At 41.4% G+C, this 18436-nt stretch overlaps 1 protein-coding gene across 4 annotated transcripts in view; it reads left to right on the top strand.

Moving 5' to 3' along the window:
• Window positions 1–18436, top strand: part of LOC117515527 (calcium-independent phospholipase A2-gamma-like) — a 73666-nt gene that overhangs the window by 31161 nt on the left and 24069 nt on the right. For 2 of the 4 annotated variants that reach the window (XM_034176127.1, XM_034176125.1), the window contains exon 9: window positions 14970–15032. The exons of 1 other annotated variant lie outside the window; for it this stretch is intronic. In XM_034176127.1, the coding sequence (XP_034032018.1) occupies window positions 14970–15032 (63 nt within the window). Of the gene's footprint in view, window positions 1–8517; window positions 8593–14969; window positions 15033–18436 lie in introns of those variants that run through there. One more of the 4 variants, XM_034176129.1, reaches the window with a different exon arrangement.

The raw sequence follows: 18436 nt of genomic DNA, 5'->3' as shown, positions 1-18436 counted from the left end.
ATCCAGCAACTTCGCACAGCCATTGAAGAGGAGTGGACCAACATTCCACAGGCCACAATTGACAACCTGATCAACTCTATGCGAAGGACATGTGTTGCACTGCATGAGGCAAATGGTGGTCACACCAGATACTGACTGGTATCCCCCCCAATAAAACAAAACTGCACCTTTCAGAGTGGCCTTTTATTGTGGACAGTCTAAGGCACACCTGTGCACTAATCATGGTGTCTAATCAGCATCTTGGTATGGCACACCTGTGAGGTGGGATGGATTATCTCAGCAAAGGAGAAGTGCTCACTATCACAGATTTAGACTGGTTTGTGAACAATATTTGAGGGAAATGGTGATATTGTGTATGTGGAAAAAGTTTTAGATCTCTGAGTTCATCTCATACAAAATGGGAGCAAAACCAAAAGTGTTGCATTTATATTTTTGTTGAGTGTACAAACATAAATATACACCTACACATACCTACTTACATACAAAATACTATATATTTACAAGGCGAAGCAAAAAACAAAAACACCCTAACCCTCATTACCCTTCCTCTTCCCTATACCTAGAAAAAAACATATTTTTGTATCACTGTTTGAACTGGTTCATGCTTGGACATTGCTTGAGCCCCACTCCCAATCTGTTCCACATCCTCACCCCGCAGACAGAAATACAGAAACCTTTTAATGTTGTTCGTGCCCACTGATGTTTTAAATTAAATTTCTCCCTCAGATTGCAATCCCCTGATCTGTTAAAAAACATATTTTTAATATTTGCTGGAAATAAATTGTTTATTGCTTTATACACGATTTGTACTGTTTGAAAATGAACCAAGTCTGTGAATTTTAAGATTTTGGATTGTAAAAATAGTGGATTTGTATGATCTCTATAGCCAATATTATGAATGAATCTTATAGCTCTTTTCTCTGCACAGTACTGTAAATATGGTAAAACCAGTGAGGAGTAAAGAATGCGGGGTGAGTTGTGGTCCAGAATATGTTTTGCTTTGTTTAGAGCTGAAATGCTTCTTGACAGTTTACTTTGTATATGTTTTATATGAGTTTTCCAGTTTATCTTATCATCTATTATCACCCCCAGAAACTTATTTTCATGTACCCTTTCAATATCTACCCCCTCGACTTGTAACTGAACCTGTATGTCTGTATTACAATAGCCAAATAACATGTATTTTGTTTTACTTAAGTTTAATGATAATTTGTTTCTGTCAAACCATATTTTCAATTTTCCCATTTCTATACTGATCCTCCTCAGTAACTCCTGCAAATCCCCCCCCCCCCCCCCCCCGAACAAAAAATGCTTGTCATCTGCAAATAATACTAATTTGAATATTTTGGAAACATTGAAAATATAATTTATATAAATTAGAAACAGTTTTGGACCCAATACTGACCCCTGTGGGACGCCACAAGCAATGTCCAAGCATGATGATGTATATTCCCCAAACTTCACAAACTGTTTTCTGTTTTCTGACTAACATAAGACAGCTAATCTACAAGTTTAGCCATCAATGTGAAATAGCGATTAGACTAATGTTGAGCGACTGACCGTAGTCGACTAAGTTTAATAGTCTAAAAGATTAGACTGCTTTATGAAGCCGGGTCCTGAGGCGAGATTTTTGTTTTCTTGGATGAATTCCCTTATCTGCCACACCATCATGAAGCTGTGTATGGTGGTGCATCGGACAAAAGTTGTAGTTTCTCCAGTCACAATGAGAAATCTATGACTATGACTATCCTTCAGAGTTGTTGGGGTATCTTGGCGGCTTCCCTCACTATTCTCTTTTTTGCTGACATGTTTTTTAGAACTCCATACTCCACACAGATTTACCACACAGTACCATACTGTTTGTACTTTTTAATGATTGCTGTAAATGAAGTTTAAGACAAATACAGTGGCTTGAAAATGGTCATGTATTGGCCCTTGGCTTGTCTAAAGAAAATTGACTGTAAAACTGATGATTTAGTTGTGTTATAGTAATGGGGACACAAATGTATGCATTCCATTGTTTTAGCATTGATATATATGTTTTTTATTTTATGTTGTGTTTTCCATAGTTTAAAGCAAATAATTTTTAATTGTAATAGGAAGAAACCTACATTACTTTTTTGTTTTAAAACCATAAACAAATTAAAATATGTAAAAGCTTGTAACTTCTGGTATATGCACAACGTGTCTTTTCAAGCCTATACCAACAAAACTGTTTAAGGACCATTGGCCTACACCTGGGGCTCCTGTACTGGAAATTATGAACCTGTCACTGTTTTAAATGCACAGTGATTAAACCAGTACTTAAGTAAATGTAACCTTGATCCCAGTCATCTGAGAAATTATAGGCTGATATCAAACCTACCATTTTGTTCTAAGATTCTTGAAAAAGTGGTTTCACAGCAGCTCCTGGGCACCATTACTGAGAATAACCTCTTTGAGAGTGCACCATTCCACGGAGACGGCTCTCACTAAAGTGGTACCGGGCATCCAGAAAGTATTCACAGCGCTGCACTTTTTCCACATTTTTTTATTTTACAGTCTTATTCCAAAATGGATAAAATTCTTTTTTCCTCAAAATTCTACAAACAATACTTGATAATGGCAATGTGAAAAAGCTTTTATGAGATTTTACCAAATTTATTAAAAATAAAAAACGAAGAAATCACACGTACATAAGTATTCACAGCTGTTGCCATGAAGCTCAGAATTGAGCTGAGGTGCATCCTGTTTCCACTGACCATCCTTGACATCTTTGACAATTTAATTGGACTCCACCTTGGGTTAATTCAGTTGATAAGGTCCCACAGCTGACAGTGCATGTCAGAGCACAAACCAAGCATGAAGTCGAAGGAATTGTCTGTAGACCTCCGAGACAAGATTGTCTCATGGCACAAATCTGAGGAAGGGTACAGAAACATTTCTGTGTTGAAGGTTCCAATGAGCACAGTGGCCTCCGTCATCCTTAAATGGAAGACATTCGGATCCACCAAGACTCTTCCTAGAGCTGGCCACCCATGTAAACTGAGCGATCGTGGGAGAAGGGCCTTAGTCAGGGAGGTATCTAAGAACCCAGCAGTCACTCTCTCAGAGCTCCAGCATTCCTCTGTGGAGAGAGGAGAACCTTCCAGAAGAACAACCATCTCTGCAGCAATCCACCAATCAGGCCTGTATTTTAGAGTGGCCAGATAGAAGCCACTCCTTAGTAAAAGGCACCTGAAAGTCTCTCATACCATGATAAACAAAATTCTCTCATCTGATGAGACAAAGATTGAACTCTTTGGTGTGAATGGTAGGTGTCATGTTTGGCAGAAACCAGGCACCATCCCTACAGTGAAGCATAGTCGTGGCAGCATTTCAATTTCAATTTATTTTCATTTATTTTAGCGCCAAATCACACAAAGGTGCCTCAAGACACTTCACACAAGTAAGGTCTAACCTTACCAACCCCTAGAGCAAGCACGCCAGTGACAGGGGTAAGGAAAAAGTCCCTCTGATGATTTGAGGAAGAAACCTCAAGCAGACCAGACTCAGAGGTGACCCCCGCTTGGGCCATGCTACTGACACAATTTACAGATCAACTTACAAACGAATATACGGGAAATTTTGCCGGTGCACAGGAGAGGAGGGTTGCAGAAACAGACACCACACCCATCTCTGGATGGAGCCGCACCTCAAATAGAGAGAAAAAAACAATCAGGCATCGGAAAGACAACAAATACAGTATAATTAGTAAGCATAAAACAACAAGAAAAACAAAAGAAATACTAAGGTGATCGCCGGCCACTAGCCCTGAGCTTCACTAAAAGACCCAGAATTTAGATAAAGTTGAGGTTGCAGCCCACTACATTTCCTAATAAAATGAATTTAAAAGAGTAAAAAGCATAGTAACATACTATGCCAGTATGCTAGCCATACGAAAGGGAAAATAAGTGCGTCTTAAGTCTGGACTTAAAAGTCTCTACAGAATCTGACTGTTTTATTGATCCAGGGAGATCATTCCATAGAACAGGGGCACGATAAGAGAAAGCTCTGTGACCCACAGCATCATGCTGTGGGGATGTTTTTCAGTGGCAAGAACTGGGAGACTAGTCGGGATTGAGGGAAAGATGAATGCAGCAATGTACAGAGACATCCTGAATGAAAAGCTGCTTGAGAGCACACCTGACCTCAGACTGGTGCGACGTTTCATCTTTCACAGGACACAGCCAAGATATCAAAGGAGTGGCTTCAGGACAACTCTGTGAATGTCCTTGAGTGGCCCAGCCAGAGCCCAGACCTGAACCTGATTGAACATTTATGGAGAGATCTGAAAATGGCTGTGCACCAACGCTTCCCATCCAACTTGATGGCATGTGAGGTGCTGCAAAGAGGAATGGGCAACACTGCCCAAAGAGAGGTGCGCCAGGCATCATATTCAAGAAGACTTGAGGCTGTAATTGCTGCCAAAGCTGCATCAACAAAATATTGAGCCAGTGGTGGGCACATCTAACCAAAAAGTTAGCTTCAATAACCATTAATCCAATAACTGAAAAGTTATCTTTTATAATTCTAAACCGATAAACTGCTAAAAAATTTATCTTTCTATTACAGATAACCGATCACTTTTAGTATTGATATGGACACGGCCACATCAGATTACACTGTCGGCTTCTGATAAGCCAGTTTCAATTTCACTTTTTGATGCTGGGTAAAGTCAAGGATCACAAACACATAAGAACGCGTGAAAATGAATGAAGGAAAAAATAAAACCCCAAACACTGTCATCATCTTTCAAAAGCAGTAAAACACAGTATTAGAAGTCACAGTTTATCTCAGTATTAGATACACCGTCATTTACAAACTAAAAAGCTTCTGCTTTTTTGCATGCTTTGAACCCTGCGGCTTAAACAAGCGAAATATGTCCATTAATACATTGATTGGCAGAGTAAAAGACTTGTCGTAAATATAAATTCTTACCTGTTAGTTTCAGTGGGATTCATTTGAATAAATAATCCACATAAAGCGTCCTTTTTTAAAAAATTCAAAACAGTGTCCAAACGGTGACAATAAGTCCCTCTGTACACAGCTGCGCTGTGAGAGCTCCTCTTCCCCACCGAGTCTTGGTGATTAAATTATACCGTCAACCACAAATAAATTAAATAAAATAATGTTAAAATTAGTCTGTTTTGTTTTTGTGTCGAGTGGACTACTCACTGTAAAGTCCAAAGTGAACCTGAACTACACTACCCACAATGCCCCATGCGTCGACCGGCCAGTCACATTTTGCACTTAATGAGGACATCATCAGGCAGCCAGTTTGCTACAAACACACAACAGACAAACTAAAATATTTGATTTTAGGGTTTGCAAACGTTTTTGACTGTTAAACGTTGCTCACTTTACCAGCAAAAAAAAAAAAAAAAAATGTTATTGGACCGAAAGTTATCGGCGCTAAATTTAATAAAGATAATTGGTCCGATGATGGTTTTAAAAGTTATCTGAAAAGCTAATCTGCTAGCAAAAACATTAGCTTTGATAATTATTTATTAGATTAGCTGAACTGTGCCCGCCACTGTATTGAGCAAAGGGTGTGAAAACTTATGTACATGTAATTTCTTAGGTTTTTTTATTTTTATTTTTTAACAAATTTGCAGAAAAAAAAATCATGTTGTCATTATTGGGTGTTGTGAGTAAAAAACCTGAGGGGGAAAAATGAACTTACTCCATTGTGGTATAAGGCTGTAACATAAAAGAAATGGGGAAAAGTGATGTGTGGTTTTGGTTATTCTTGTCACTTTGTCCGTGACATTTGGTTTATTAACAGGTGCATGTTTCCTGCCCTTGCCTGTGTCGTCCGAGGACACGGACCATTAACTCTTTACTTACACACACCACTCACACACAGAGATGTGCACCCACACCACTGACTTCATGAATGAGACTCGGTCAATAAAGAATAATTGTGTAAAAATGTAATATATATAAATGTATTGTAATGGTTTTAGGAGCCGCGCTGCATTGATCACAGCAACAGCAGCAGCTCAGCCCAGCAGCACAGCTTAACAGCACAGATCCGTGTAACTTTCAACGCTAATATTTTGGAATGTGTGGGTGTCAGAGTAAAGTTAATACTTTCCTGACATAATTTAATGTTAATTAATTTTACTGATTCGATATCCAGGTCAGAATGGCATTTTAACACGTATTTTGCAAGCGTTTTTGTGAGTGTGTTCAGTCGCGAATCCTCATTGAAAATGCATTAACATCCGGGAACTTCAATATTTTGCCTGGTTAGGAGGTGTCATATCGCTGTCCTTGAAGGGAAGTTTAGTAGGCAGCATTGGGAGTGCGGACTCCAGTACTCATATATAACCTCTTTGGGCTTACCCCAGTCCAGCATTAGGGGTCTCCAATTGGTTCAAAATGCTGCTGCCAGAATTTTGCCAAGAAGCAGAAAGTTTGACTACATTTCACAGATTTCGGCCTCTCTTCATTGACTTCCTGTCTGTGTGAGGTCTGATTTTAATGTTCTGTTACTGACTTTTAAAATTATTTATTGATTAGTGCCTCCCCACCTAGCTGACCTAATTACACCCTATGTGCCGACCCATGCTCTGCGTTCTCAGGGCGCAGGACTACTTTGTCTCACTGAGGATAAAGTGAGCAGGCCACAGAACCTTCTCTTGTCATGTGTCTGCCTTGTGGAATGATCTCCCTGCAGAGGTAAAACAGTCAGATTCCGTTTAGACATTTAAGTCCAGACTAAAGATGCATCTGTTCTCCCTCTCATATGGTTGGCATACCATTGTAGTATGGAACTATGCTTCCTGTCCTTATAATTCATATTATTAGTAACGGAACAGGCCTCACTACATCTAAATTCTGGGTCAGTTAGTGAAGCACAGGGCGAGCTGCCGTTGACCACTTTATTAATCTGTCTGTGTCTCTGTTGATTTATTTCTGGTGAATTAATGCCTCAGGTGCGGTTATTTCCGGCTGACTGATTCTGCTCTTTTTGTCTGTGTCCGAACTACTGGCAGCACCCTTGATGGATGTTTGCTGTGCACCCTTGGACACTGGACTGGCCTCAGGGTGCCCTGCCTATTGCACCAATGACTGGAAGTCTTACTTCTTCAGTACCTTTCCAGAACCGGAAACAGATACAATAATTAAAGACCAAAAATGGAATGCTTTTTATTTCAATGAAGGACATTTTGTCTGTTAATAAATTCTTGTAAAATCTGTAAAAACATTCTAACTCTTAGAACGGCCTAAGCAGTGTGTCAGCCTTCTGAGTCTGGTCTGCTTGAGGTTTCTTCCTCATTATCATCAGAGGGAGTTTTTCCTTACCACTGTCGCCTGTGTGCTTGCTCTAGGGGTCGGTAAGGTTAGACCTTACTCATGTGAAGCGCCTTGAGCCAACATTGTTGTGATTTGGTGCTATATAAATAAAAGAAATTGAATTGAACTAAACTGAAAAGCTCAACGAGTCACAAATGCCTATATACCCAGTGAGTCAGAATTTCAGAAATTCTCAAGAAATGTTGATTTCTCAGAATGCAAAAGACGAAGCATCACGGCCTACTTTTTCTGGGTCAGGCTCAAAACATCTTAATCGCTCCTTGTATCTATTCACTGACCATCATCAGCTGCACATCTTTTTCATCTCTTAGCTCACTAATGTATTCATTATTCCTTGTTTCACAATGAAGCCTACTGCCATCTACAGTTTCAGAGTGAAACCTACTACTCTCTACAGCTTAAAATGCTTCTGTTTTGTGAAATCAGGAAATGCAAAGATATTTATAGCAGCTTTCCTTAACTTTTCCTTCAGTGTTGCTCTTCAGAGCTAATCACAGCCTCATTCACTGCGACTGAAAATCAGTCGCCATTTTGTTCTTGTTGTCATTGGCCATTTGTGATTCAAGTAAATCTGGGCCGATGCCGAATATTCAAAATAATGTCCCAATGCCATTAGTGGCAATGGTGTATCAGTGCTACTTAGAACTTGCAATGTATAGCACAACTCCCAGTTAATCATTTAAAAGAAGGCAGCATCATGATGACAAATCTTAATGTCCAGAGCAATGAAAAAAACTTTCACCACTACTGATGCTCTTTGAATAACTGATTTGCTACACAAATCCAGAAGGATTAAGTTTGGTGTCCCAGCTAATATGATATACACTGGGGCATGAAATTACTTTTTTACTGATTAGATGAGACCCCCTCTTTTCTGTTTATGTCAGCATGCCTCTTCAAAATGGGAAAAGAAAGATAAGCTTCCAAAAGTTAATGACAACAGAGAAATTTGAAGTGGAAATGTGCAAGATGTACAAATTCTGCATGTGTTAATTTTGGGTTTATATTTGTTGGAGCCCATATCAGTACTTCTGAATATGTAGTGTGAAGTTTTTTTTTTAATCCATATTTCAGTATAAGTAGCCATTTAACAGATGTACAGAGATACATAACAGATGTATTTCTGTGGGCATAGGAGACCTAATTAATTTTTGAAAATGTGTTTATTTTTAGGCTGAAGAAAAGTGGGGAACTAACATGACTCAGATATTCCACCCTGAAGGGCAAAACTGAGGCCAGAAGAAATGTGCGCTTTTGGAGTATCAACAGTTGTGTTGTACTACTGTCAGAGAAAATGTGAACTCTTTCAGCATATCCATCAAGGTAGAGGAAGTCAAACCTTGCTTCAGAATTCAGTTTCCTCTCCAGCTGTGACATTAGAGTTTTCTGAAATGTTCACAAGTGATGTGATCTTCTGCAAGTAGTTCAACCATAGCACATTGCTTCAGGCGTTATAAATACAAATAGTTTCTCTCTCTGGGAAATTTATAAAACTAAGGAGAAGAGGGAAGGCTTTGGTGTCTCCTTTGATGGCTATGGAGCCCAAAGTTAGAAATACAGTTTCTCACAGGTCAGACACATGATATCCTCCCTGGGAGGGAGAGGCCTGAGGCGTGACAGTGTTGTTCTTCTTAATGCTGAGTGCGATTGGCCTCCAAGGTCTGCACAGCCCTGTGGCATAGTAAGTGCCACTCACCCCGGTTTATGGTGAGTCACTCCAGGTTGGAGGGAGGGATGCCACACTGTAGTCTTTGAAGTGATTCTTCTGACCTCCACCACTGTGGCAACCGACAGCAAGTTCACGAAAGAGCAGTTTTCGGGAAGACAATCCTCTGGCATTTGGCAGATGTGACCCAACCAGTGAAGATGCTGTTGGAGGATATGGGCCTCTTTGATCACACAACCAGACGACTGGCAGTCACATGAGTTACCTGATCTGTCCAAGTGATACCTTGGATCCATTGCAAGCAGCAGATATGAAAAGCCTCAAGGCTCCTATAATGGGCTCTGTAGATGGTTCAAACCTCACAGTCATGGAGTAGGGTAGAGATGCAGATTGCTTTGTGGACTGATACCTTGGTAGATATAGTGATGGTGCGATTGAGAAATAGAGTCTGAAAAGTGGCTAAATGCACTAGCTGGATCCTGTGCTATACCCCATGGTCAGTCCTACAGGTCTGGGTCAGGACACTGCCAAGGTAGACAAAGCTGTTGACAAGGTTTATGACTACATATTCAATATTTAAGGACCATTCAGGTGCATCATCGCCAGGATCTGCCAGCTGACAGAGAACCAGACCTTTTTGGCATTGATGACAATACCAGTGCTACTATATACATCTGCCAGGGTGGAAAGTGACTTTTGGAGGCCAGCTGCTGAATGACTGGTGAAGGCAGCATCATCTGCATACTGAAGGTCAAATGCCACCTCACTCCTCATTTTTGTCTTGGCACATTGAAGAGACTCCCATCAAGCTGATAGTGGAAGGCAATGCTGTCCTCATTTTGAGCTGGTGATAAGCAAGTAGGGACACAGCCACCAGATAGATGTTGAATAAAGCTGTAGCAAGAACACATCCCTGCTTCACATGAACATGAACCTCAAAGGGATCAGACCTGAGGCATGCAGCATTGACTTGAGCAGGCATTCCTGTGTGAAACTCTTGCAGGATCTTGACAAATTTAGGTGGACAGCCACCCTTATCAAGAAGAGTCCACAGAATACTTCTGTTGACCATATCAAAGGCCTTCATCAAGTCAGCAGAGGTCTCAATGTTGCTTCCTGCACTTCTGTTGAATGTGAGCTATCAACGTTATGTCAGTGGTGCTGTGAAGCTACACTGAGACTCTGGCAATACAACACTGGAAACATCAGAAATGACGCGGGACAGCATCACCCCAGCCAGAATCTTTCCAGCAATCACAAGATGGGAGATGTTGTAGTAATTGCCACATATTGATTTGCCACCTTTCTGCTTGTGAACAGGAACATTGAGCGCATCTTTCCATTGCTGGGGAAGTGCTGCAGCCTCGCAGACATCAAGAAAGGATACCTGCAGGTGGCAAACCACCAAGGGCCCACCATACTTGAAGATCTTACCGGGGCTGCCATCTGGCCCTGCAGCTTTGTTATTTTTCAGGTTTTGGCAGCGTGCTGTTTCTTGCTGAAGGCAGAAGGCTTGTCCAGTTCAGGGATTGAAGGGAGGGTGGGTAGACAATCAATTACGCTGGGGTCTACAGGATTGACTCTGTTTAGGAGCTCGAGGAAATGCTCAGCCCAGCAGGCAAGTATCCCTTAGTGGTCCTGAGAGTGGAGCCGTCAGCTGATCTGTTACAGCTTCTGGATAGTCCTTGGACTGATTTGACAACGTCATAGAAGCCACATAAGTCGTTGGTATTAGCAAAATGCTGATCTCAAGGGCCCTGTTTTTCCATGATTCATTCTCTATTGCATGTAAGCAATGTTGGACAGTGGACTGAAGTTTGACAAACCTGGCTTGCAGTGCAGCAGAAGATGAGTTGCTGATAGCTACGATGTGGACAGCATTCTTCTTCTGGAGCAGGTCATGAATCTCCACTGCGTAGTAATCAAACCGGTCTTGATGGTGTTGGTGGGAGTATTCTAACGCAGCAGTAGCAGCCTCTATGATAGAGGATGAATGGGTATGCCACTTTTTGATGAGCGACCCAACAGTGGAAGTGACCAAGATGTCGTGGAAGTTTGTAGCCACTGCAAGCCATGGGATGTGTTGTTGGGTGAGTTGGCGTGTGTGAAATGAACAGGAGATGGCGCATTGCAGCTGTAGTACAAGTAGTACTACAGCTGCAAAGCCTATAAATAGAAGTAACCTTTGTTTTTCATTGTTTGGCAGGCAGCATTTATTTACATATTTTGATACAAAACTTATTTTGAGTTTGTCTTCAGTAAATCATTGTTTATACTTTTCCTCCTTTTGCAAATATGTCCTGGCCATGAGAATCCTCTGTGGGAGAATGTAGCCGTAGACCAAGTCAAGAAAGTAGCTGACAGCAGTGGAAAAATTTGACAGATGCAAATTAGCTTTGCAAATCATTGATTCTTCCTTAACACATTCCAACTTTTCACAGTGAGATGGAGGCATTAAGTATGCCTGCAAATATTTATGTGCCTGCACGTTAAAAAAACAAAAAACACATATACACATAAACTAGAGATTTGTGTGCAATGTCACAAGCTCTACTCTGTTACACTAGCTGCTTGCATATGGTATGTATTGGTGATAGTACATCTTTTGTGATAAAATACCTGAATTAAAAAAACGGTCAGCCTCCGTGTGTGTGTATATATGTGTGTGTGTATGTATGTATGTATGTATATATATATATATATATATATATATATATATACACACACATAAATAAAACTGACAAATATGACATATTAAAAAACAAAAGTCCAATTGTCTCCCCTTGTAGACATAGCATACATTTCTCTTCATATGGAGTGCTATCATTGTGTGGCATTTGCGGCGGGGTATTAATACCCCCACTAATCTTCCAAAGGTACCGTGATCTTTCTTGAATACCAGAAATCAGGCCAGCCCGGAAATGTTCACGAGCTAAGCTCTGAATTGTCACAGCAGGTGTAATGTAATGTAGACAAGTTATAGCATTCAGCTCCCATATCAGGAGGGCATTGTGCAGTTGGCCTCTAATATTACATGCTTTTGGTCTGGGTGCAAGGCCAGGCACTGTGCTTGTGAAATTTGCCCCCAGCTATCCTGACAAAGAGCAAGCTGATTTACTGGACCCAGACCGGGGCCATAATTGCCAGGGACTTTAGAAACTGGAATTGTGCACAGTCGTGTTAGTGATACAAAAACTGCTTAGTTGTATTGTTTCTTTTTTCTGGTGGTTACTGCAGCGCAATCCCCCTCCCAATCTCCATTTGGAGCAGCTCTAGTCCAGATCTTTTCTGTGAGTCTTTGGTTTGTCACATACCTAATGCATAATGACATGGCTTTAGATACATGCTGTCGCAGTAGGTCTTTGTGCTTTGTGACCAAGGATAATGTGTTACTTTTATTTCAGTAGGCAGCATATGTGCTGTCAGAGGCTTTTGCTCTTACAGGACTTAGACAACTACTGATTATTCATGAGTAATCATATCAGACTGTTCAATCCCCCTGAAACACATGCGTGCACACACAGACTGGCAGTGGGGCTTAGCATATATTAGATATAAGTAGGGGGCTCCAAGGAAATACGGTTGAGAGGTACTGGATTATTGTAACCTTGTCATGGGAAAGACCACATTTTACTTGCTGCGGCACATCAGTGGCGTCTTGACCAATCTTTAAGTACCAGTCACACATAGATAAGATTGTCAGCAATTTGGGAGAGTCAATGACAGTCTCCATAGCAACCCCCTCAACAATGTTGTTGCTATTGTTTTGGAAAAAAAAAAAGAAAGAAAAGTTGCAGTCACATATGAGACTGTTTTGTGATGGTTGCAAAGGTACTGTGGCACAACATGCACGATGGTGGCGACATTGTAGTGAGAGTCGTGTGTGTGTGTGTGTGTGTGTGTGGCACAAATTGATAAGACTTTCTTTTTCCAGAATATTGCATGACTGTGGTAGGACTGTCGTATGTCTGTCATAAAACTGCTTTTCCCTCCAAAATGATTGCGACGGTTGTAAACATAGGCACCTCTATGGACGACAGTGGCACCACTGTGATTCTCCTCTTTAAACTCAGTTGCTGCATTTAGAGTCACAGGAGTCACTGAGCGTATTTTCAGCATGTTCAAAATGCACTGTGTGACTGATTTTTAGGCTGCAGCACATCAGCGACATCCATTGTTTTCTGTAACAATCTACTGAGTATGGTACACACACCTGTGACATTTCAACTTGTGGCAGGACGGTCATAACCCCCAGTGTGACTGGACCCGTAGAGATGGTTGTGTGGCTGTGTGTCTTTATAGTACTTCACATCGCCACTGTTGAAAGCATTACATGCAGTTCATGGAAATAAATCAAATCAAATCAACTTTATTTATAAAGCACTTTCAAAACAGCAACAGCTGAAACAAAGTGCTGTACACAAGGGGACATAAAAGCAACAAACCACAAAGTACAAGTAACAAAGAACAAACCCAGAAATTAAAACTGAAACAAATAAAATCAGTTAAAACAACCAAAACAGATCGAAGTCTCATTCCAGGTTAAAAGCCAGTGCATAAAAGTGGGTTTTAAGATTGGTTTTAAAAACAGAAAGTGAAGAGGCCTGCCTGATGTGGAACAGTAGATCATTCCACATCTTTGGAGCTGCAACAGAAAAAGCTCGGTCCCCTCTGAGCATACGCTTGCACCTCGGCACCTCCAGGAGCGGTGGTGGGCACACTTCCGATAATCCGATAACAGATAATTATCGAAGATAATGTTTTCATTATCGGATTATCTTTTTAGATAACTTTAAAACCATTATAGGACCAATTATCTTCCGATTAATTTCTGTCCGATAACTTTTAGGCCAATAAACAAAGCTGAACAGCGATAAGCATTTTTAAAATTTAAAAAAAGTTCAGCACCTACCTGTTAAAAGTTTTATAACAGATGGACAGTTATACCCTCTGCTAACAGAAGAGAGCTGCTTCTATGAAAAGCATCTCTATCCTCTGTAGACAAAGGAGAAATGGCCAAAAAAAAAACGTTTCCTTTAACACCATACCGATATGCTGGCAATATCACCTAAGTCATCCAGAGGCATACATTTTTAACTTATGGTTCAAATTTTAACCAAACTAATTTTGGACAAGTTATTTAAAATTACTGTCATGTCTTAAGTTTTATAAAGTGAAAATATCAGATATATGTTTTAGTTTTAAAGTAATGTGCTAATTTTTAATGTTTTGTGAGCACATGCTGTGCCCAGTGCATTATGGGTAGGTTGATGTAATCTAAGTACATTCACGACAGGACAAATGCATTTCAGACACTCTGTTCAGGCTCCATGGACGACAGCATTAAACTCTAGTGCCTAAAACTCTCGTGAATATATTCTCTGGGTTTATAGACGTTGTTATTGTATTTGTGTTTGTTAAATTCCACGCATTTTAAATGTAGCAGACAAGGATTATCTGGAATTTTGTTTTCAAGGCCTCTACCAAGGCCAGTAGTGTTCATGGCAGTATTCGCCCTAAGTACTAAGCGTCCGGTTATATCAAAAGGCTTTTTTTTTTTTTTTTTTTTTTACAATGAAGTTTAAAAACAAAACAACAGCAAAAAAATAAATAAAATAACATTACAAGACAGCTCTGCAGTGTTTGCACATGCACAGTGCCAGCGGTTTGATGCTTGTAGCTTGTTCAAAGAAAAAAGTGTGGTCTCATTGTTTGGGTCTGTTGTGTTACTTTTAATATTAGTAGAAGCTATTGTGGCATTAAAACTTAAATTGGTTTTATTAGTAGTTGTAAATGTACCAGAGACAATATTGGAAATTATCTGTTATCGGTTATCTGTAACTTCCGATACATTTTTGGGTGGTTTATTGTTTTATCTTTATCGAAGATAACTTTTCAGTTATCTGATTATCTGTTATCGAAGTTAATTTTTTGGTTATCTGTGCCCACCACTGTCCAGGAGGAGCTGATCAGCTCACCAGAGGTGGCGAGCAGGGACGTAAAGATGAAGCAGCTCAGAGAGGTAGGGCGGGGCAAGGCCATTTAAAGATTTAAAAACAAATAAAGGAATCTTAAAATGAATTTTAAAATGCACAGGCAGCCAGTGGAGGGAGGCCAGAACAGGTGTAATGTGCTCCCTCTTACATGCAGACGAGCAGCAGCATTCTGAACTATCTGGAGACGTGCAAGGGAGGACTGGCTAATTTCATAATAAAGCACATTACAGTAATCCAGCTGGAAGGTAATAAAAACATGGGTTGCTGTTTCAAAGTGCTGCTGTGCAAGAAATGGCTTAACCCTAGCAAGCTGCCTTAAATGGAAGAAACTTGATCTGACTGCTGCACTAATTTGGTGGTCAAGTTTAAAATCATTCTCCATCTGAAAACCCAAGTTTGTGACAGTAGATTTCGAAAAGGCTGACAAAGGCCCCAGATCGATAGGTGAGGAAGAACAGGAGCTGCTAGGGCCAAAAACAGTCACCTCGGTTTTCTTTTCAGTAAAATTAAGAAAGTTCAATGCCATCCAGGCTTTAACATCCTCAAGACAGGACAAGAGGGGCTGAAGAGAAGAGGCATCATTTTTCTTTAGAGGAACATATAACTGGCTGTCATCAGCATAGCAATAGAAGCTGATGCCATGGTTTCTGAGAATAGACCCCAGGGGAAGCAAATACAGGGAGAAAAGTAGGGGTCCAAGAATTGAACCCTGTGGGACCCCGTATAAAAGTGGAGCGGAGGAGGACTCACAAACCCCGAGGTCAACGCACATAGTCCAACCAGTTAAGTAGGACCTGAACCAGTCCAGGGCACTACCACCAATGCCCACAAGCTGCTGCAGACAATTTATCAGTGTGTTGTGGTCAATTGTATCAAAACCAGCAGTCAGGTCAAGCAGGACAAGAATGACATAGTTGCCGCTATCGTTTACCATTAAAATATCATTAAAAACCTTTAACATAATTTTCTCTCTGTTGTCCCAACGAATAATAAAGCTGTGAATAATGAACCATGTATGGATTTGCCAGAAATTTTTGTGATTATTCAAGTAATGAACCACGTATGAATTGATGCTTTTCATCAATTTCCCTGCTGGAAGTCACTGAGGTAGTCAAACAACTCTGCAGTGGCAAGGCCGGTTGATGAGATCCATCCAGAAATGCTGAAGGCTCTGGGTGTGGAGGGACTGTCTTGGATGAGACGTCACTTGAACATTGCATTGAGGTCTGAGACAGTGCCTAAGGAGTGGTAAACTGGGATGGTGGTCCCCATATTTAAAAAAGGGGACCAGAGAGTGTGTGCCAATTACAGGGGTATCACACTACTCACCCTCCCTGGTAAAGTCTACTCTAGGGTGCTGGAAAGGACGGTTCGGCAGATAGTCGAAAACCTGATTGAAGAGGAACAATGCAGGTTCTGCCCTGGTCGTGGAACAACCGACCAACTCTTCACTCTCACAGGGATCCTGGAGGGTGCCTGGGAGTATGTCTATCCAGTCTACATGTGTTTTGTGGACTTGGAGAAGGCGTATGATCGGGTACCCTGGGAGATAATGTGGGAGGTGCTGTGGGAATATGGAGTGAGGACAGGATATCGAGGCGTAGTCGGGGGAGGAGGGTTTACAGTTTGGTGGGCTCAGGATCTTATCACTGCTTTTTGCAGATGATGTGGTCCTGTTGGCTTCATCAGCCTGTGACCTCCAACACTCACTGCATTCGTTTGCAGCCGAGTGTGAAGCACCTGGGATGAGGATCAGCACCTCTAAATCTGAGGCCATGGTTCTCAGCAGGAAAGCAATTGCCTGCTCCGGGTAGGGGATGCGGTCTTGCCCCAAGTGAAGACGTTCAAGTACCTTGGGGTCTTGTTCACGGGTGAGGGGATAATGGAGCGTGAGATTGGCCAGAGAATCTGCGCTTCAGGGGCGGTATTGCATTCGCTGTACCATACAGTTGTGATTAAAAAGAGAGTTGAGCCAAAAGGTGAATCTCTCGATCTACTGGTCAATCTTAGTTACTGCTCTCACCTATGGTCATTAGGGTTGGGTCATGACGGAAAGAACTAGATCACAGGTACAAGCAGCCGAAATGGGCTTCCTTAGGAGGGTGGCTGGTATCTCCTTTAGAGATAGGGTGAAAAGGTCTGTCATCCTTGAGGAGCTCGGAGTAGAGCCACTGCTCCTTCATGTTGACAGGAGCCAGCTGAGGTGGTTTTGGCATCTGGTAAGGATGCCCCTGGGTGCCTCTCTAGGGAGGTGTTCCAGGCACGTCCATCTGGGAGGAGACCCCGGGGAAGACCTAGGACTAGGTGGAGAGATTATATCTCCACACTAGCCTTTGAATGCCTTGCGATCCCCCAGTTGGAGGTGGTCAGTGTGGCCCGGGAAAGGAAAGTCTGAGGTCCCCTGCTAGAGCTGTTGCCCCCATGACCCGATGCCGGATCAGCGGTTGAAGATGAGTGAGATGAGTGAGCCACATATATGAACATTGCGCAAACAATTAAAAAACACTGCGAGTGATTGCGTCAGCACACAGCATAGCTCATCTGATCGATTATAACAAGATGTTAAATCTACAACCCCAATTCCAATGAAGTTGGAACATTGTGTAAAATGTAAATAAAAACAGAATACAGTGACTTGCAAATCCTCTTCAACCTATATTCAATTGAATACACCACAAAGACAAGATATTTAATATTCAAACTGATAGACATTTTTGTTTTTGTGCAAATACTTGCTCATTTTGAAATGGATGCCTGCAACACATTTCAAGAGCTGGGACAGTGGTATGTTTACCACTGTGTTACATCACCTTTACTTCTGACAACACTCAATAAGCGTTTGGGAACTGAGGACACTAATTGTTGAAGCTTTGTAGGTGGAATTCTTTCCCATTCTTGCTTGATGTACGACTTCAGTTGTTCAACAGTTCGGGGTCACGTGCAGAATGTGGCTTGGCATTTTCTTGCTGAAATAAGCAGGGACGTCCCTGAAAAAGACATTGTTTGGATGGCAGCATGTGTTGCTCCTAAAGCTGGATGTACCTTTCAGCATTGATGGTGCCATCACAGATGTGTAAGTTGTCCATGCCATGGACACTAACACACCCCCATACCATCACAGATGCTGGCTTTTCAACTTTGTGCTGGTGACAAACTGGATGGTCTTTTTCCTCTTTTGTCCGGAGGACATGACGTCTATGATTTCCAAAAACAATTTGAAATGTGGACTCATTAGACCACAGCACACTTTTCCACTTTGTGTCTGTCCATTTCAAATGAGCTCAGGCCCAGAGAAGGCAGTGGCGTTTCTGGATGTTGTTGATGTATGGCTTTCGCTTTGCATGGTAGAGTTTTATCCTGCATTTGTAGATGTAGGGACAAACTGTGTTAACTGACAATGGTTTTCTGAAGTGTTCCTGACCCACGGTTT

The sequence above is a fragment of the Thalassophryne amazonica genome, chromosome 8, assembly GCF_902500255.1.
Source record: "Thalassophryne amazonica chromosome 8, fThaAma1.1, whole genome shotgun sequence".
NCBI classification, from domain to species: domain Eukaryota; kingdom Metazoa; phylum Chordata; class Actinopteri; order Batrachoidiformes; family Batrachoididae; genus Thalassophryne; species Thalassophryne amazonica.
Note: the sequence above shows the minus strand (reverse complement) of the source record. Positions and strands in the feature narration are given on the sequence as shown.